General features: G+C 34.1%; 1 protein-coding gene across 1 annotated transcript; it reads left to right on the top strand.

Annotated features, from left to right (window-relative positions):
* The first annotated feature begins 1,597 nt into the window (after positions 1-1,597).
* Positions 1,598-21,184, top strand: LOC108486130 (uncharacterized). The gene is made up of 9 exons (XM_017789973.2): positions 1,598-1,970; positions 3,405-3,476; positions 4,564-4,653; positions 4,881-4,923; positions 12,615-12,721; positions 18,486-18,581; positions 19,792-19,982; positions 20,099-20,168; positions 20,778-21,184. Exons 1-9 carry the CDS (start codon positions 1,782-1,784, stop codon positions 20,886-20,888), a joined length of 969 nt encoding a protein of 322 aa, XP_017645462.1. The 5' UTR covers positions 1,598-1,781; the 3' UTR covers positions 20,889-21,184.
* The last annotated feature ends 521 nt before the right edge of the window (positions 21,185-21,705 follow it).

Here is a 21,705-nt window from a genome sequence, read left to right as displayed (position 1 = left end):
GTTGTGATTTTTTGAATTTGGTTTTAGTCATGCATGGAAATGATATTAATAGCTTGATAAATATGTTTTAAATATGTTTTAAAATGTGGAATGGTTGGTTTAGGGTTTGAGCCAAATAATATTTTGCATGCTAAGTAGAAATCATTAGAAACAAGGACTTAATGGTCTTCCTGCAATGTCACAACTTCACACCCTGAATGTCGCGACATCAAGCCATTTCGTCGCAATGTCCCTTACTTGAGGTCGTGGTGTCGACCTTGTTTTATTTCGTCAACTTTGCAATTTTGTCCTCGTGTTGAGAATTTTGGCTACTATTTTCAATGTTGCGACACTAAGCCATGGAAGTCGGTACATCCACTTAAGATGTTTTGAAAATATTACAGTTTAGTCCTCGTTTGATCTCAAGATAATATTAAGCTTTTGAAAATTCGTATTTGACCCGAAAATGATTATTTATCATGTTTTAAGCATGTAATGCTCGTAATGGGGTATTTAATGTTGGAATTTGATTATAGATGGTCGTAGTTGCTTCAACAAAAAAAATGTGATATCTTATAGATCAGACTCTACGATCGGGTTGGGTGTGAGGTGTTACAAACTCAGTTAGGAAAATCCAAAAATGTCCTCTATATTTAAAATAAGTTATATTATTCTAGAGTACTTAGTTTTTTATTTAAACAATATTAAATAATTTGCATATGATGGAATTTGAACCTATAATATTTGAATTGATAAAACTTTATCTTCAAATATTTTATATATTTTAGTTTTATTATACATACTTTATTATCTTCATCAATTATACATATTGACAATGTTATTGATTGAATTAATGTAAAAACTAACTCGATATTAACTCAAGATTGATGAAAACATCATGATAAATAATTTTAGTGTATTTAATATTTTTAATATGGTACATTTACATATTTAAATTTTATTTGACTTAATTTGATCTCATTTTTTATTTTAATATCATATATATATTACATATTTATTATTAGTTAAATTCAAATAATATGTTTCATTATTTATTAGATATTAATTTTAAAGGGTAAAGGTCACCCAACTAGTAAGATAATTTACCCTTATTTTAAACATACGCATGTACTAAAAATGAACTGAAATACTCCATTACTTAGGGGTGAGTAAAATTTGATTCGATTAAAAAATTGATAAAATTTTAAATTTTAAATTAAATAGTTCGTGTTATTTAAGTTAATCAAGTTATTTGGATCAACTCGAATAAAAATTAAGTTTTTCGGTTTAACTCGAATATAAATTATATAATTTGAGTTATCCAAAAATTCGAATAAGAAAATACAAAACTACATTATTTTGATAAATATTTACCTTTTTTAAAGTTAAAAGTCAAAACTATTAAGTTAAAAGATAAAATTATTATATTATTTATGTAGTTAAATAATTTTATACTTCGTTTACTTGGTTAAATAATCAATTCATGTAAATGTAATATTAAATATAAATAATAAGATTCGTTAAGTCGACTTGACTTGAAATTTTTTATTTTAATTCAATTCAATTCAATTTGAAAAAAATTTAAATTTAAATTGAATTCAATTATTAAAATAAAATTCGTTAAGTGTATTCGCCTCAACTCGATTACATACTCCGCCTTCTAAACAGCAAAGACACCCACACGCTGTGAAACTCAATCGGACAGAAAAGCTTCTCTCTCATTCGAAACGAGAAAACAGAAATCTGTACAAAAGAAAAGCGCAATTGATTTTTTTTGGAATAAATTTTTCCTATTTCTTTAAATGAAGCAAATGATGAATATGCCTCAAAATCTATCGATGAACGCGCCTTTTGGGCTGCCCAGCACCTCGAATCCAACTTCCGCCGGAGTGCCGGTGACTAAGGATCGGAAGATGGCATCGGCGGAGCATTTGGTTCTCGACCTGAGCAATCCTGATCTCCGAGAAAACGCTCTTCTCGAACTATCGAAGGTAACAAAAAAAAAATCCTTTTATAGTATTTTACGTGAATGAATAAAGGTTCTTTTTGGTCGTCTCTTTTTATTTTTTATTTTTGTTTAAAAAGCGGGTTATCAATTGAAAAAAAAAAAAAACAGTGGGAGTATGGCTTAAAATGAAGTAGAAACTTGAGGGAAATTTGATCTTATATCTTTTATTTATATATTTTAGTTGAGGTGCGATTTATTATAGTTTTGTTGCTTTTAAGAGAACAAAATCTAAAAAAGAAAATCGGAATAGGAAAAGCCCCATGTCTAATCTGAAAAGAAGAAATAAATTCCTGTAAATATGTTAACTTTTTTTTTCTTATTAATAATTTTGGGTTTGTACATGGTTATTTTTCCTGAAAATAACATTCATCAAAATGGTTATGACATGCCTTTATGGGACTTACCGTCGTTTTGGCTAAGTAGCCATTGATACATTGCCGTAGTGAAAATGATACATACTAGAAAATGAGAGTTTTTTGGGGCTTTAAGATAAGGACTATTGAATTATGCTATCAATAATTTGGAGAAGAAGAGATCCTGGAGAATAGTTACTACTTGAAGTTTGAATTGAATTAGAAAAGGGTAGAATTAAGAATCTGTTGAAAATGTTCAGTCTAGAGCATTAAAAATCTTAGACTATTCTTGCTATCTACTCTAGTTTTTAACTGTAATCGTTGACCATATTTTTACATACACGATTAGTTATTTGCATGAAGGTTTCACGCCATTTCTCATGTTTAGCTCCTTAAATATGTCATTGAAGCAGATCATATGTATTTTGTATTTGTTCTATATTATAATTGTCTCATATCTTTTCTCAAAGGAATGATAGGTCCTGGAATTGGAATTGCTTTGTCTATTTCTTTTTCTCCTTGTGATGCATTATAAGTTTTCTCATGCACTGCCTTTGGTTTTGTTGTGAATCATTTGCTTTTCGTTTAGCTGCATTTGCATGCATTATCTTCATAATGATTCTGAATATTGAAGTTGAAATACACGCCCTACCTTGAGAGTAGTGAACTTTTCAACAGTTAACATTCATCAAGCGAGTGATAGGGATATTTGGGCGGTTGATTGAATTGAATTCATCATCTAGGGCTGTCATCTTTAAAAAATAAAATATTTGGATTCAGTGTTATTTTATAAAGGTTTAGAAGTTAGTTAAATAGCCCCAGAAGTATTGTGCACATCACTGATTAGGTAATACCTACATCTCATATGTTCACTCTCTGTATGCGTTTATGCAATTTAGATGTTCAAGATTTGTCTGTTACTACTATAAACCAGTGTCTACCCTTGGTACTATAAACAAGGAATTATTTCAAGATTTGGCTCCTTTAGTGTGGAATTCATTGGGTACTGTAGCTGCACTCATAGAGATATGCCTAATAAACTTGTTTTTGTTTTTTATTTTTAGAAGAGGGAACTATTTCAAGATTTGGCTCCGTTGTTGTGGAATTCTTTTGGTACTATTGCTGCACTTCTACAGGTGTGCTATTAACTATTGGTAGTTCGAAGTTGCTTCACTCTTTCCTCTCCCATCCATTATTTTTTCTGCAATTTTTGTAATTTCTTTTTCACTATCTTCAATTGACTTGATAGATAACTTATCAGTTTAGATGCTGATCTTTCTTTAATTTATTGGTGTTGATATCCATGCTTTAGTTATGGTGCATATCTTTCACCAAGTTGATATCCTTTTATCTTTCTTATGGTGCAAGTTGGTACTGTAAGTTTGGACATGAATGTCAACTAAAATGAGGATAGGCATATTATTCGAAGCTAATGTGAAATATAAGTGATATTTTTTTCTTCAAAATTAGAACGTGAAAGATGATAGTAGGCTTATGTTGTTAGTTAGGTAAAATTCCTCACTAACATGCTTCGTTTACCAGATCAATTGTGAATCTTCATGATTACTTCTGTCATGTCAGTATACTGCTGGAGTGTTTCTATATTTGACTTGGTTTTTTTAAAGAGATTTTACAATGTTCAACAGCATCTTTAGTAACATAAAGTTATCAATTCTGTTCTTTATTTATTTCTTAGTTGTTCATAGTATGTCAAATTATTGCATTGTTCAATTTCATTCAAATCTATATTATTTGACGTATAGCTCAATTTGTAATATTCCTTCTCTTAGTACCTAGTTAACTAGAAAGGGAATAGGAAGAGGTAAAAGAATTATTTGTATTAATAGGGGATATAGAAAGGCTAAGGTATATTACTTTTTGGCTAATGAGAAATGACTTATTGAGGAAAAAAACTGCTAGTCGATGTCAACAATCTTTACATCAAAATAAGGTTATATCTAAGGTATTTGAAATTTTGGTTTATTTTACATTCTTATCATGCACATTGGAAATGTTATTTTACATTGAACATTTTAAATCATGGATTTATTTTTTCAAAACAAGTGGGTTCTTTATGTTTTCAGTCTAATCATCATTTGAGTCTTGCTAGATGCCTCTTACATATTCTTTTATTAATTGAGTTGCCAATTGGAAATTGTAAAATTCTTCTGGTTTCAGATTTACCGTCTTAATTCCTTGATGCTAAACCATGTTTACTTGCAGGAGATAGTTTCTATTTACCCTGTTCTCTCCCCTCCAAATCTAACTCCCGCACAATCAAATCGAGTTTGTAATGCCCTTGCTCTACTTCAGGTGATATGTTTTTTGCCTGTTCTAGTTATTCTGTTATTTGAATATTTACTTCACTAATGTAACTTATTACTCTGATATTACTTTTTATCTTTTAGTTTGGTTTGCAATTTTTCTCATATTGTTGTTGAAGAGAAATAGAAGATAAAGTTATGTGCAATTTGTTTATTATTGTATTTGTCTATTCAAAGGCTCTGCTAATGCATCATGATTTTAATCTTTTCTTACAGTGTGTGGCTTCTCACCCGGACACAAGGATGTTATTCCTAAATGGTATGTTCTCATGTGATGAGTTTGCCTGGTCTTGAGATTTGTACTTTGTTTCTTAATGCATGAAGGGGATAGTTTCTAGCTTCACTGTGCATTGCTTCTCTTTCTAATTGGTTCTTGAGATCTATCAGAATATTGTCTTGAATTATTGATTATCCTTTAAATGTGAAGATTTTGAATTAATTAATCTTCTATATTAAATCAGAATAGGTACATGATATATATATACACACCTCTACACAAATAAACAAGGAAACTACCTCCTATAAACTAGTAATACTAAAACAGAATAAAAATTAATTAGTTTCTTGATTTCCTAATATATACAAAATAGGAAACTAACTCCTAACTTTGAGGACTAAATATTTGACACTCCCCTTCAAGTTGGGTTGTACATGTACGTGCCCAGCTTTCTACACTATCTCCAAAGGTTAGGTCCTTGAAGAGCCTTCATTAGAATATTTGCACACTACTCCCGAGTTGGAGTGTATATTACTTGTACTTTAGAATTCCCTATCTTCTCTGCAATGAAGTGTCTATCAATCGTAACATACTTGGTTTGATCATGATGAACTGGATCCTTTGCAATATTGATGATCGTTTGGTTACATTTGAGCTTCATAGTCTTTCCAAATTTCATACCCAATTCTGCCATTATTTGCCTGATCCATATCCCTTCACAAATTCTAACTGCAAGTGCTCTTAGCCCTGATTCAACACTGTTCTTGGAAACAACAGACTGTTTTTTCCTTTGCCAAGGCACAAGATTTCCCCTCACAAAGGAACAATAACCTGTAGTTGATTTGCTATCTATCTGACTCCTTGCCCAGTCTGCATTAGGGTACAACATTATATCTCGGTAGTTAATCTTTCTAAATAGTAACTCCTTTCCAGGAGTCCTCTTTAGATACCTGAGAATTTGGTATACTGCCTCCATGTGTTCCTCCATTGGATTGTTCATGAACTGACTTACTGTGCTCATTGTAAAACCAATGTCTGGCCAAGTATGGGAAAGATAGATAAGTTTCCCTACCAGACATTGCTATCTCCCTTTATCTATTGGAACTCATTTTTCACGATCGAGTTTTTTTTTTGGAGTCCATTGGAGTGTTTGCTAGTCTACAGCCAAGAATACTAGTTTCCTTTAGTAAGTGTATTTGCGTTGTGAAACAAATATACATTTTCTTGGTTGAGCCACTCCCATTCTTAGAAAGTACCGAAGAGGATCAAGATTTTTGACTTCAAATTCTTCAGCTAATGCTTGTTTGATCCTCGCTTTCTCTTCCATATAATTTCCAGTTAGAATGATATCATCTATGTAGACAATAAGTACAACCAACTTATTTACCAAGGAATGCTTCACAAACAATGTGTGATCAACTTGGCATTGGATAAAGCCGTGACTTTTTACTAACTTTGAGAATCGACCAAACCATGCTCGTGGAGATTGCTTCAGCCCATATAATGATTTCAAAAGTTTACACGCCTTTCCGTTGCCATAGTTCTTCTGGATCCCAGATTAAATCTCTGTGTAGACCTCTTCGAGATTTTCATTTAGAAATGCATTCTTGATATCCAATTGATGAAGTGACCAGTCTAAATTTGCAGCCAAGGTTAGAAGTATTCGAATAGTATTAAGTTTTGCAACTGGAGCAGATGTCTATTGATAATCAATTCCATAGGATTGGGTGAAATCCCTGGCTACCTATTGCGCCTTAAGCCTCTCAATGCTTCCATTTTCCTTGTGCTTCATATTGAATACTCATTTGCAACTTATTGCTTTCTTCCTTGGTGGAAGATCTGTAATAAACCACATGTCATTTCTTTTCAAAGCACTAATCTTTTCTTGAACTATTTGTTTCCAACCTAGATGACCAAGGGCTTCTTGAATATTAGCTGGAGTTCAAACTAAATCCAATTTTGTGAGAAATGCTCAACAAGTCCCGAACAAATTTCCATGGGAAAGAAAATCTTTAATTAGATGTTGAGTACACTTCCGAGTACAATAACACCCTATACTCGGCTTGGGCGCCAAGCCCGAATACAGGATGTCACACCATTGTCTCAAGTCACATACATCAAGTAGAAAGCTCATTTTAAACAAAACGTCCATCATTTTATTGTTCGTATAGATTTTAAGACATCCAATCAGTTAACTATCATTATTACATGCAAATTATTTGTTAATTGGTCTTACGTACAGTTAGAAACATGCATAAGGGCCATTTAGTAAAAATTCAAAAAAATGTCTATAGGTATCGATACTGACATTAAGGTATCGATATTTTATCGATACTTGGAAAGACACGATACCAAATGAGCATACTGTTTTCAGCCAAAAATCTCAATTATCGAAAATTATCAGTACTTGCTATAAATTATTGATACTTTAGTTTCGAGTATCGATACTCGAGATAAGGTATCGATACCAAATCCTTATTTTGTTTTCCTATATGTTTTAATTCATGGAGGTATCGATTTTTAAAGCAAACTATTGATACCTCTACTTCTGAAGCTAAAAATGCAGTATAGAAGAGTAAATAATTCATCTCAAATAGTTCCTAGGTAACATGCATCAAGTACTTTATTTACTTTATCATTCAACAGTTAAATTTAACACTCTAAAATGTCAATCATCCAAACAGGAATTGTCATGCCAACATCAATGTCTATTATTCTAGCATAATAACATAAAAATCTTATGAGCCAAATCAAAATGTTTAAAAGTCAGTAACCCAAATAGTTCTACCACGTTGCCTATTTCTCCAATACGAATATAAATAATAGAGCACCTACAATAAACAACCAGTTTTCCTTGGATCACTCCTTCGGTAACCACATCGCCCACACCGTGATGTCACTAATCTGCGTATATTGAAATGAGTGAGTGAGCTTCAACAAGCTCAGTGAATGCAAAGAATTTCCACAACGCAAATATAACATCATGCAACATTACAAATCATTTACTCACAAATACCTTAATCTTAAGTCTAACATCATATAGTATTAAGTCATGCATCATCTAATAGTTCATTCTCACAATGCATACATACTCATTTAAGCATAGAACATATTCCACATGATTGCATAAAATATGATAAATTGGCACTTGAGTTATGAAACATAGTGAGCTCTATCATTACACATTGGATATGCGGATCTCTTTTACACCACATAAACTCATAGAGCTAAACATATCCCAAAAAGCGAAACATAAAGTTAACACTCTTCTTATTTCCCCTCACATGTCCTGTTGAATGGAGTTTAGCTTACATTCACTTATTCCTTCAAACATGTCCCAGGGCCTCAACGTCCAAAACCACTATACATATAAGTGACTACTCACAATCTTATAGCATGCCAATTATATCCAATGATTCCAAAATCACAAGGCCAAAATATCCGAAAACAACACATATTACTTATCGATTTTCCATGCACTATCACTGTCGAATGACATATTTTGCAAAATACTATCATAGTTATTTAGCATATAAATTGCATGTATATAAATGTACTTCATACAGTAGTCACTATATCCACATATCACCTTTCATGCATAATACATAACCACAAAATCACGAGATAATTATGGATTCAAGGAAACTTACACTCGAAACTTGGAGTAGGGGTTTAGACTACAACTGAATTCCCAAATAACACATGACTTGTGTTTATGAGTAGCAATTCCATACACTCACTATTTATGCTTTTGTCGAAAAGTTGAAAGCTCAACTAACGCTTCCCTAGCTCGTACCAAGTGTAACGAATTCGAAGCTTTACACACATAAATCATACAATAACTACAGCCAAATAATAACCAAGAATTTACTCAAACCAACTAACACACAAGCATTAAGCTAAGTTCCCATGTATCTTAAACTATTAGCATAACGAACTTTAGATACTAATATCTCGATCTATACTCAACTTTTTTTATCTAAAATCAGTTTCGTTCATCTAATTATTCATATACGCCTAATTCACAACCTTCAAACTAGACAAATCTACTCAATTAATCGTATTGACATTTTTCGATATTTTTTAGGCGATTTTCACAAAATTCATTTAAACATGAAAAATCCATAATGAAACTTAAAGATAAGTTTAAAAACTTTCTAATCACGCTAAAACAAGTTGAAAAACACTTTGGAACCAAGTTTTGACTCAAAATCCCAAAATCCACCATTAATGGCTTGATTTTCGATTTTTATTTAAAACGTGCAATTTGAGGGCTAATAATTTAGATTTAGAGTCTAAATAACATTAAAAAAAATAGATACATGAATAATTACCTTTTTTGAAAGAATGGATGAGTTTTGACGTAAATTCGAGAAACCCACGTTTGGAGAAGATGAAATCTATAGAGTTTTGGGTCCTTTTAGTGGGGATTTATAATGGTAAATGACTTAGAATGATAGGAAATCAAGATATTGTGGTTTGAGAATCAACAATTGATTGAAAAAGTGAAGGAAAAGTGAGGGGCGGAAGCACAATGAAGGGGAAAAGAAATTGACGTCAAAACATGTTGATGGGAAAGAAATATGTTTAATTTTATAAACTGGTTAAATTGCCACATAAATGCTCACTGTTTTGACTCCTTTACAAATCGGCCCTTTCTCTAAAATTAGGGATTTCTAGAACACTTTTTCAAAAATTGATTTAACAGTTAAGATGTCATAGTCGAAAACATTATCGAGTATCAATCTTACGAAATTTTGAGCACATGTAGGCTAAAATTCTTAAAATACTCTTAAACCCTATTTTGGGATGTTACAAGTACCTTTCCTTAGGGCAATGGGTAATTTTAAATCTTCTATTTGATTCTCCTTCTGCTCTTTGCTCATTCTTCCCTCTTATGTGAGTTTCTACAGTTGTTGGATTCGCTTCAGAATCTTGGACAAGTGTGAGATGTGTCATGGTTTCAACCTCTTGAGTTTGCCTCCCTTTTCTTGAATAAACCTGTAGTTCCTTAGTTGCTGATTGAGGCACATGTTTGTTAGGACAAAATGGTGAAGTTGACAGATTAGGTACAAAAGGAATCGACTCACAACTTGGATTCAATGAGGGATGTTCAAACGTAGGTTGACTTGGAATAGGTTCAAAGCTTGGTGGCTGATAACTTGAAGCAAATAGGATTTTTGTTCAAGCAAGGAATCCCAACTCCAAGACTAAAATTTTGCTGTGATCTCCCCTTAGATTTCAGTCTTGGAAAAAAAAACTGTTTTCAAAAATGTAGCATCCATGGTTTCAAAAACTCCCTGAGTAGTGGGACAAAAGCATTTATACCTTTTTTCTGTTTGTGGAGTAACCAATGAAGATACACTTTGTGGATCGTAGATCAAGTTTGCTTTTATTGTGCGAATAGACATGGACAAAGGCTGAGCATCCAAATACCTTTGAAGGTAGGTTGGATGATAGGAACTGGGCATGTGGAAAGAGATTAATAAGGACTTGACGAGGAGTTTGAAATTGAAGGACTCGAGATGGTAACCTATTGATAAGATATGCCAAAGTAAGGATAGCTTCCCCCATAGGTATTTTGGTACGTTACTGGAGAACATAATGGAGTGGGCCACTTCCAACAAATATATATTTTCTCTCTTTGCAACCTCATTTTTCTTTCAACCGCAAATTTTTCTTGAAGACTTGAAATATTCTTTCAACCACAAAATTTTCTTTCATAAGAAATACCCAAGTCTTGTATGGTCAATCACTATGCTCGTTAATGTTTTTGATTCGTGAAGGTTTCCAAATATCCCTATGAACAAGGGAAAAATGTTTTGATGGTTGGTAAGAAATCCTTGGATAGATAGATCTAGTATGTTTTACAAGTTGAGAGATTTCATAGTTGAAAAATTTTGGATTTTTAACAAATGAGTGAATAACTTTCCAAGGTATAAGAAAATAGGATGTCTTAACTGATAGTGCCACATCATGATCTCACTATCCTTTTTGACACTAGAACTAGCATTAAATTGACTTGAAACAGAAGCAGATAGCTTGTAGCAGCTACTAGGGCTTGTTTAGATTTAGGTGGCTTAAGGAGGTATAATCTATTACACATCTCAGCATTGCCACTCTTCCTCTTCGAACCCAATTCATGAAAAACACACATTTGGAAAGAATGTTGTTAAATAATGGTTATCATGAGTCAATTTGCTGATGAAAATCAGATTACAATCAAGATTAGGAACATAAAACATAGATTTGAGAATGATTCCAGGTGATTTTTGAACCGATTTGGTCCCGATCACTTTAGATAAAGTGCCACCATCAACAATCTTCATCGTGAGATTAGAGTGACACGATTGATAGTCAAAGAAAAATGTCCCATCTCCTGTAATATGATCCGATGCTTCTGAGTCAATGATCCATTGTTTTGATTGTAATTTACTTGACTTAGCATGCAAACTTGTGGCCGGTGCAGCGGTAGAGTGCTGTGTCAGAGTGTTGTTCAACAACAATTTTAGCATATCTAGCTGTTCCTTGGTGAAGTAGTTGGATTCATTTGTGCAAAATTGTTCCCCCGTGACATTGGCTAAGTTTGCATGGCTATCTTGGGTTGATCTATTTGGCTTCCAATCTGTCGGTTTTCTGTGTAGCTTCCAACATGTCTCCCTTGTATGACTGGGTTTAGAGCAATGGTCAGCCCAAGGCCGCCCCTTTCTCGGCTGGCGTTTATCTATTGGTGTTAGAGACCTTGAGCTACGAGCAGCAAATATAGACCCATCTGGGTCCAGACAATTCCACTCATAAAACTCAAAACATATCTAATTGTTGCCAATGGTGAATTAGAACATTAAAATACTGAGTTACCGTTAATTCTCCTTAACAAAGATCATGAAGAATTATCTCCTCTGCGAAAGATTCTAAAGTATTTTCAAAACTGGGGTCAGTTTTACTCACTGCCTCCCATATTTCCTGAGCCGTTTCATGTAAGAGAGTTTTCACCAATATCCACGTTCATGGAGTTTGAGCCATGACATGATTTAATGATTTTCAGCCTTCCACTTCTTGTAGTTTGGATCATTTTCAGCCTTCCACCAATATCCGGATGTTCAAAAATAGGAAACTAACTCCTAACTTTGAGGACTAAATATTTGACAAGTGTCATAATGCAATTGCGTCTAAGCACCTGATACAAGTCATTCATATTTGATTTACCAATGCTAAAATTGGGAATTAAATATTTTAAGTGATACTTGAAATATTATTTTCACTATAAGATTTCTTTTGAGGAAAATTATCCTGTGTATTGGTAGTGGAACTTTAAACTCCACAAGCAAGGTTAAATGGACATTTATGAAAATTAATATTAAATGGAGGATTATTACTTGAATGTTCATGAATTACAATCTAATGCATTTTCTTAGCCTTTGAGTTCGTTAAAAGAGAAGAATATTGATTGAGGGTGTAAGTTGGTTTCTTAATTGTTCTTACTTTTGAGGTTATAAGGCAGAAAGCTTGAGTTTATGTTGGACATTCATGTCATTGTCTCTTCTAAGTAACTTTGAACTAGAAGTCCTTTCCTCTGCCACTCTATGCCCTTTAGGCTGTGTGCGGCCAAATTTTAAATGCTTATACATTCTTGATATTACTTGCTTCTTCTATAGTAAAGACAGACAGTCTTTTTGTCTCCAACATAAAATTGTGTGTTCTAACTGGTGCCTCTGATTTTTTTTCATTTGCAGCTCATATACCCCTGTATCTATATCCTTTCCTTAATACAACAAGTAAATCAAGGCCTTTTGAGTACTTGAGGCTTACTAGCTTAGGTGTCATCGGTGCCTTGGTGAAGGTAATTCTTTCTTTGATTTAAGTTGATTGAGTTGCCAGCAATGCAATCTTCTTGGATCATAATGCTATTGTACATGTTAGTTGAGCATACTATGCTGAAGGATATGCATGATCCAGGAAGATGTGAATTAATTCTAAAATCAAAGCGAATTATGGGGAGAATGGAAGTAGCCTAATATATGATCTACTATGAAAGCTTATAGAAACGAAGATGCCATTTACTGACTGCTATAAATAGGACCAAGGGACCTTGCATGATCTGCAACAGATGATTATTAACTTGGATTGCAGCATTTTGGGACTTACTGTCAACTAGACTTGCACTAATTGTTGTATACGAAAAGCATCCATAGCTATTGTAGAAATCTTTTTGTAATTTGGTTGCCAAATGTGTCTCACTTAAATTTTCTTCTATCTTTAGGAATTATACATTGTAGGAATATTCTGTAAATATTTTAGGAATATTTTGTAGATATTTTTTTTATTAAAATCCCTTATTTTAAGGGATCATATCTCCTATTTAGTATCTTTCCTAACTTAGAGTTTCCTAAAGTAGTGTCATAGGTTGTATATAAAAACTCGATTTATGTTCTATTTAGTATAAAAATACTCGATTTCTACATGGTATCACTTAGGTTACGATTTCTTTTTCAACCTAGACCATGTCCAAAACTCCTTTTCCTACTTGGAGATTACTTCAAATCCGAGAAAATTTTTCTAGTTCCGATGCTCCATCGATTCATCTGGTTCGACTATCACCGCCATCGATTGAATGGCAACAATTTTCTTGAATGGTCCCAATCGGTTAAGATTTTTCTCTTGGGCGAGAAAGATTGGACTACGTTCTTGGTGAAATCAAGAAGCTCTTGTGGTGATGCTGGTTTTGCTAAGTGGATGCGTGACAATGGTCGAGTTATGACTTGGCTCCTTCATTCCATGACCCAGTATAAGCGAAACTTTCTTCTTTACACCACGTACCGCTGAAATTTGGAGTGCGATCATGAAACCTACTCTAGCACGGATAACATTGCTGAATTATATCATGTTGAAGATCAAGCACCACTCTTAAACAAGGAACCATGCCTGTTACTCTCTACTACAATACCCTTACTCGCTCTTTGGCAACAATTAGATTTGTATGCACATTATGATTGGGTAGATCCAAGAGATCTTGCTCTTTATCGCAAATTGTTACTCAACGAAGACTTTTCAATTTCTCCAAGGCTTAAATAAGAACACGGACGAGGTTCGCGGGAGGTCTGGCTATTTCTCCTCTTCCCTCCTTCGAGAGGCTTTTCTATGGTCAAGAAGGAAGAAAGCCGAAGGTGTGTGATGTTGTCTGATGAACCATCTTCCACTTCTGAAAGATCTGCCTTACTGACCCATCAATCATCTCCCTCTTCCAAACGGGGGAGACCTTGGTGTGATCATTGCAAAAAGCCCGGCCACTCTAAGGAGAAGTGTTGGAAGCTTCATGGTAAGCCTCAGGACTGGAAGTCTAAGCACTCTCAAGATAATAAATCAAGCCTTGTTGCCACCTCTGTCACTAGTTTCACTAAAGAACAGATTGCTGAACTTCAAAAACTATTTGGAAAGTTTCAAGGGTCTTGTGAGGGTAATCTGGTCATAAAAGATCCAGAAGGTAACCTTTCTTCTACTGCATTTTTCTCCTCCCAGTTGACTCCTAATTGGATCCTCGATTCTGGTGCTACGGATCATATGACTGGTAACAAGGCATTGTTTCACAATTTTTTCCATACCTTTGGTAAAGCTGTCAAAACGGCTGATGGTACCTTGTGCAAAATAGAGGGACATGGCACTGTTATTCTCAATGAACAGATTGCACTTAAAATGTTCTCTTTGTACCAAATCTGGCGTGCAATCTCATCTCTGTTAGTAAATTGTCCACAGACTTGCCTTTGCTCTGTAATTTTTAATGATCGTGATTGTACTTTGCGTGCCTTGAACTCAAGAAGATGATTGGTAAGGCCACTTGCATAATGGTCTCTACATCCTCCCTACCTCTCCTAAAATCGAGATCTCCAAGTCATTTACCGCTTTAGGAAAAGTTGATCTTGTTATGTTATGGCACTTTCGTTTAGGCCATCCTAGTTTCCAATACCTTGCAAAATTGTTTCTGCTCTATTCATTAATAAAAGGCCTAATTCTTTTTCTTGCAAAGTTTGCTCTCTTGCCAAACATACTAAATCATCTTATTTTCCTTCTACATACAAGCCTTCTTACCCTTTTGCCTTGATCCATAGTGATATTTGGGGCCCTTCTCGGGTGAAGAATGCTGATAATTGTAAGTGGTTTATCACTTTTATTGATGATCATGTGAGGATAACTTGGACTTATTTGCTGAAAGATAAATCTGAAAGCTGCTAGTGTTTTTGTGCAATTTTATAACATGGTTCTCACTCAATTTGGGTCTAAAATCCAGCTCTTTAAATTTGATAATGGCGGTGAATTTTTGCTAGGTCTTTAGGTGATTTTTTAAGGAAAAGGCATAGTTCAGATTAGTTCTTGTGTTGGAACCCCACAAAGAAAGCGGCATTGCCGAAAAGAAAAATAGGCACCTTCTTGAAGTTACTCGTTCTCTTCTATTTACCACTAATGTTCCTAAATATTTGTGGGGAAGCCTTATTAATCGCCACATATTTAATCAACCGGATGCCTAGTAAGGTTTTAAAATTTCAAACGCCTCAATCTATATTTTTGCAAGACTTTCCTCATTTTAAGCCTATCTCCTCCATTCGCCACTTTAAATTTTTGGCTGCACTGTTTTTATCCAAAATATTGCTCCTAATAAGTCCAAGTTAGATCCTAAGTCTTTAAAATGTGTATTGGTTGGGTATTCTTCACTTAAGAAGGGTTATAAATGCTATCATCCTCCTTCTAAACGATTTTTCACCATTATGGATATAACATTTAATGAGCAGGATTCCTATTTCACTCAAGCTGAAATTGTGGGAAACATGGAGTGATTTTCACCACACATGTATCTCCTCCTAATCTTCATTCTCAACCTTTGAATTGCCATCTTGTTCGCCATTACCCGCAGATCATCACTGTGAATGCTCCCATTGATTCTCCTGTAGTACCTATGACTAATTCACCTACACCCACTTTAAACACTCTTCCGAAAATACACCTACTCCAATTGACGGTCTTCAAAAACACCACCACCCAAAACAACTTCGTGTCTACACAAGAAAAAGAAGACATATCCACGAGACTGTTTTGCAATCGATTCTTGCCGAGAATTGGATTTGGGTCCGATTGTCGAAATGGAAGAAGAAATCAAGAAGTCCACTACTCTAGATGACTTTCCTATTGCTATTAGAAAAGGGGTTAGACAAGGCACCAAGCATCCTATTGAAAAATTTCTTGGTTATAATTCATTGATGCCGTCTTTTCAAGCATTTACAGCAACTTTGGATAAAGAACAGGTTCCCACAAGCATAGCTGAAGCTCTAAAGGATCCAAAATGGAGAAGGGCTGTTGAAGAGGAAATTTGTGCACTAGAGAAAAATGCTACTTGGACCATTACAGACCTTCCTCAAGGAAAAAGGTCATCGGTGTAAATGGATCTTTGCTGTAAAGTATAACTCCAATGGCAGTATCCAACGATACAAAGCTAGACTAGTGGCCAGAGGTTTCACGCAAACATATGGGATAGACTTCACAGAAACTTTTGCACCTGTGGCAAAGCTTAACACTATTCGAGTACTCCTAAGTTTGGCTGTAAATTGCGATTGGAAATTACACCAACTTGATGTAAAAAACGCATTTCTTAATGGCAAGCTTGAGGAAGAAGTCTATATGCAATTGCCACCTGGCTCAAAGTCTATTGAAGGTAGCAACAAGGTTTGCAAGCTCAACAAGTCTCTATACGGGGTTAAACAAATCACCCGAGCTTGGTTCGAGAGGTTCGCTAAAGTCATTCTTCAAAATGGCTACAAGCAGTCCCTTGCCGATCATACGCTTTTCATCAAGGTAACTTCTACAAATAAGAAAGCTATCCTAATTGTGTATGTGGATGACATCATTCTTCTTGGAGATGATGAGGAAGAGATTAGCAATTTGAAGAAGTTGTTAAACAGGAATTGAAACCAAGGACTTGGGAAAGCTAAGGTATTTCCTAGGAATGGAGGTGGCAAGATCAAAGAAGGACTTGTGATCAACCGGAGAAAGTATGTACTTGATTTACTCAAAGAAAGCTGGTTTTCTTGGTACGTAGTCGGTGATACACCAATGGAGGCAAACTTGAGATTCAATAAAGAAGATGAGTCCTTAGTAGACAGAGAGAAATTTCAAAGGTTAGTTGGGAAACTAATCTACTTATCCTTGACAAGGCCGATATAGCTTTTCCCGTAAATGTGATAAGTCAACACATGACTAATCCTCTTGAAGAGCATATGGCAGCGACAAATAGAATTCTCAAGTACTTGAAGAAAACTCCAAGACACGGCTTAATGTTTAAGAAGACACAAGATGAGGCTGTTAAGATTTTTACAGACTCTAGTTGGGCTGGAGATCTCACTAAAGAAGATCCACTAGTGGGTCTTGCACTTTTGTTTGGGGTAACCTTACAACTTGGAGAAGTAAGAAACAATCTGTTGTTTCAAGAAGTAGCTGAAGCTGAATTTAGAGCACTAGCTTTGGGGATATGCGAAGGAATTTGGCTACTTAAATTACTAAAAGAACTTGGCACAAATCGGGAGGATCATTTTGAAGTTTTGTGTGATAATCAATCGCCATTCAGATTGCCAAGAACCCAGTTCAACATGACCGAACAAAGCATGTTGAAATTGATAGGCATTTTATTGCTGATCAAGTCAACAAAAAGACAGCCACTCTTTCTTACATTCCTTCAGAAGGACAGATTGCAGACATTCTTACCAAGGCTTTGCCAAAACACGTGTTCAATAAATTCCTATTCAAGCTGGGATTATACAATGTATATTCTCCACTTGAGGGGAGTGTAGGAATATTCGTAAATATTTTAGGAATATTTTGTAGATATTTTTTTTATTAAAATCCCTTATTTTAAGGGATCATATCTCCTATTTAGTATCTTTCCTAACTTAGAGTTTCCTAAAGTAGTGTCATAGGTTGTATATAAAAACTCTGATTTATGTTCTATTTAGTATAAAAAATACTCTGATTTCTACATACATTTCTTGTTTATTAGGATCTAATTCTCTGAACTACTGGAAATCTGGAACTAGAGAATTGCACCATTGTTATGCGCTGCTTTGAGCTCAGACTTCAGAGGAATGTTCCCCTTTATTTTGTAGGTAGTTAGTAATGTCACCCAACTAGTAAACATAAAATGATGATGTATCAGAGAAGAAGATAAAAACGGAAAATAAATTACTTATCTTGCTTTTGCTTTTCCTGTTATAGTCCCCCTCTAATTTGAGAGCATGCAATAGATGCTCTAGAAAAGGGAAAAAAAAGAGGGGGGGGGGGAGCGGGAGGAAAATAAATTACAAGTTTTCTTTTGCTTCCCCTATTATAGTCCCTCAAAACTTGGAAGCATGCAATAGATGCTCTGTGTTTGGTTTTGTATAATATTAGGTACCTTTTGCTTATTACATGTACTGATATCTGCTTGCTTGCAACACTTAATTTAGGAAAGTTACAGCAGTCAAGTAGTTAATTTTGATCCAAACTAGCATTTATATCTTTGTTATTATTCATAAATGTTGTCTGCATAATGCTTCTAAATCTATAACTTAGTTTACTTTCTTTTATAGGTTGATGATACAGAAGTTATTAGCTTCCTTCTTTCAACAGAGATAATCCCACTATGCCTCCGAACAATGGAGATGGGTAGTGAACTATCGAAAACAGTTGAGTTTGTTAATTCTTAATTTCTCTTTTTCAATTATGCTGAATTAGCAACTTTTTCTGTTTCCCTATGCATTCAATCTTAAATTATGTTTGTTATTCAAGTGGTGAAATTTGGTGGAATTGTTTGATAGCTGACATGCATGTCTGGAGGTATACATGGACGGGCAGCCTGCCCACGCTTGCAATTGCAGTCCATATTTTGTGTGTATGCACCATTTTCCTTATTTTTTTCTGGTAGACAAATACCATAAAATGGAAAAAACATTATCATGTAAATGCATATTTGATGTGTTTATATATGATATATTAAAACTTTTTTATAGTGACATATCTGTTTCTAATATAAGTTTTATTATAAAATGGTTGGGTTTGTGTATCAAAATTTAGGCTCCACTAGCCCTCCTAAGCCCTATTTTTAGTTTTTCTTGGGCTTGGTCTGGACAAGGGCCCACATATGCACACCAGAGTATGCAGATGCAAAGTTTCAACTTTGCCTATATTTTATAGCTTCCGAGTAATTTGAATCTATATTTTTGGCCTTTTCTATTTCTAGCTGATGCCCCCTTCTTTCTCCAAGTCCTCTGTTAGGTTGGCTAAGAACAAATTTTGCTGTACCTGCCAACTATCTTCACATTAAGAATTTGGGACAGTGAGAGTTTGTATCTTTTGCTTCTTAAATGGCTGTTGAGTTTTATCTTGCACGACTAGTTCATAAAGGGCTTTGAATGTTCTAAATGCGTTGTTTCTCTTCAAAGAACTAGTAATATACTGGCTAATAAATGTGGTAATGAGATACTCCCCAACCCCTTCTCAGACAATTTACCCTTTTTGCTGGCATCTCTGTTCACTTGAGCTGCTTACAAGGCAGCAGCTCTTGGTGAACCATGAAATCTGAAATTGATATACAGTTGACAACTGTCGTACCTCATTGCTGGAGTTGATATAATTCATTGGATTATATATAGGGAAAATATTGGCACATTGCTGGTGCAAATTTTGAACTCACAAACAAGGTTTGGGCAATGGCAAGTGTCCTATAGGGTATAGTTAAATATTAAAAAAATATATATGCATATAAAAGGACACATGGCAATCTTTTAACTCTGCTTGTGGAGTTAAAAAATTACATTGCCAGTGTACCAAAATACTAACACTTATATATAAGGTTCTTGCTTCCATGAAATGTGACAAATGATTATTTGGTAGCAGGTTGCCACTTTTATAGTTCAGAAGATTCTATTAGATGATGTTGGGTTGGACTATATTTGCACTACTGCAGAGCGATTTTTTGCAGTTGGTCGAGTTCTGGGAAATATGGTTGCTGCAATTGCTGAGCAACCGTCTTCACGACTTTTAAAACATATTATTCGATGTTATCTTAGATTGTCAGACAACCCAAGGTTTGTTAGTCAAGTTGATCATGCTGTCACTTGTCAAATTTTGGCTTTAAGCTCACCCTCTTTCTTGAGGTCTATGCTTAAATTTACAATTTCTTTTGCCTGTCTTTGTAATACAGAGCTTGTGATGCATTAAGAAGTTGCCTTCCTGATATGTTACGCGATGCCACTTTTAGTACTTGTCTTCGTGTAAGTACTGCATGTTTAATTCATATTTTAAAAAAAAAAAAATTGCTATTGTCAAACCCATGTTATTTAAATTTCATTCTATTTTTCATGATAGTTGAAAGTTGTATATTGATCAATTTGTTAGACATTTTTAATCTACTCAAAATTAGACATAAATGAGGGTGGCTTGTTAAAATATTAACCATATAAAATGTTATTCACGTGCGTAAAACTAATTTAGTTGTACACATATAGAAGTGAGTTTAGGGAACTGTGGAAGTTAAATGCTTGTAGACATTAAATTGACTTTAATTGTCTTTGATACTAATAAATGGAAATTTGTTTTTTGCTACGTCAAATGGTATTAATAATAATACTGAAGAAAAATACTACTACCTATGGAAGTTATTGATCTCTAGTATTTTATGCACTTAAGTTGATCCATCCTTGACATATCTGCTGAGTTTGGAGAGCAGATTTTTGTTGGTGCTATAAGTTTGATTGAGTTGTGGTCATTGATAACTGCTGGTTGTTGGCTTTCATGAGGTTATTTAAATCCATTCACTTTTGACAGTGCAGTGCATCTTTATTAATAATATTATTATTTATCATGTTTGATGATGGTTATAGGAGGATCAAACCACTAGGAGGTGGCTGCAACAGTTGCTTCACAATGTTGGTGTGAGTCGGGTGCCAACACTTCAGGCTGGTGCAGGGTTTGATCACATGCTGGTTAGCTGAGAATCGTACCATTATCACTCATTGTTTGGTTTAAGCAGGCAGGGAGGCATCCTTGTATGATTTATCTAACTAGTTTTTTTTTTTTTTTTTGGTGTATGTTAATTTAATTAGATGTTGTAATTAACTATATGTCCATGAAAGGGAAATCAAATCCAGCACTAGGAGAGTAAAGCTGTGTCGCCAGTCGTTTGACTGTTTTGAATATAAGTTAAAAATGTAGAATGAAAGTAACGATGAGGCTGCTGCTGCTTCTGGCCAAGAATAATAAAATAAAAAAAATGATCTGATTGGCATTACCACTTGCCTTATCATGTTTGTGTTTTCCAGAAGAGATGACATGGGCTTTTATCAAATAAATATCGGTGTACCTTTCATATAGTGATTTATCAAATTAGTCTATATTAATTTAATCTCTTTACTATTTAAAATGTTCAATTATGGTCGAATTATATGAAACATTTATGGTTAAAAATAAAATGAAAGTGTTTCTTTCCTTTAAATAATATTTTATTTGTAGAATTATAAAAATCTTTTAAAATATTGATTTTGTTAATAAATGATTTTTCTTAAATAATAAATGTTAATTTTGTTAAAATTGATTCATTTAATAATGGAGATAAGTTGCAATAAGGTTATTAAATTATTAGTAAGTTTATGTTTTGGTTGTTGAACTATTTGAAAGTTTTTATTTAAGTTATTGGGTCAATATATTGATCATCGACTTGTCACTTAAAGCTTGTTAATTATTATTATTTTTTAAAATTAACATCTTAATGACTTGTATAGAAGTTTTGAATAGTCCAATAATTTAAATAAA

Source organism: Gossypium arboreum, chromosome 6, assembly GCF_025698485.1.
Source record: "Gossypium arboreum isolate Shixiya-1 chromosome 6, ASM2569848v2, whole genome shotgun sequence".
Classification (NCBI taxonomy): Eukaryota; Viridiplantae; Streptophyta; class Magnoliopsida; order Malvales; family Malvaceae; genus Gossypium; species Gossypium arboreum.
The sequence above is the reverse complement of the archived record's forward strand: the minus strand, read 5'-3'. Positions and strand labels throughout refer to the sequence as shown.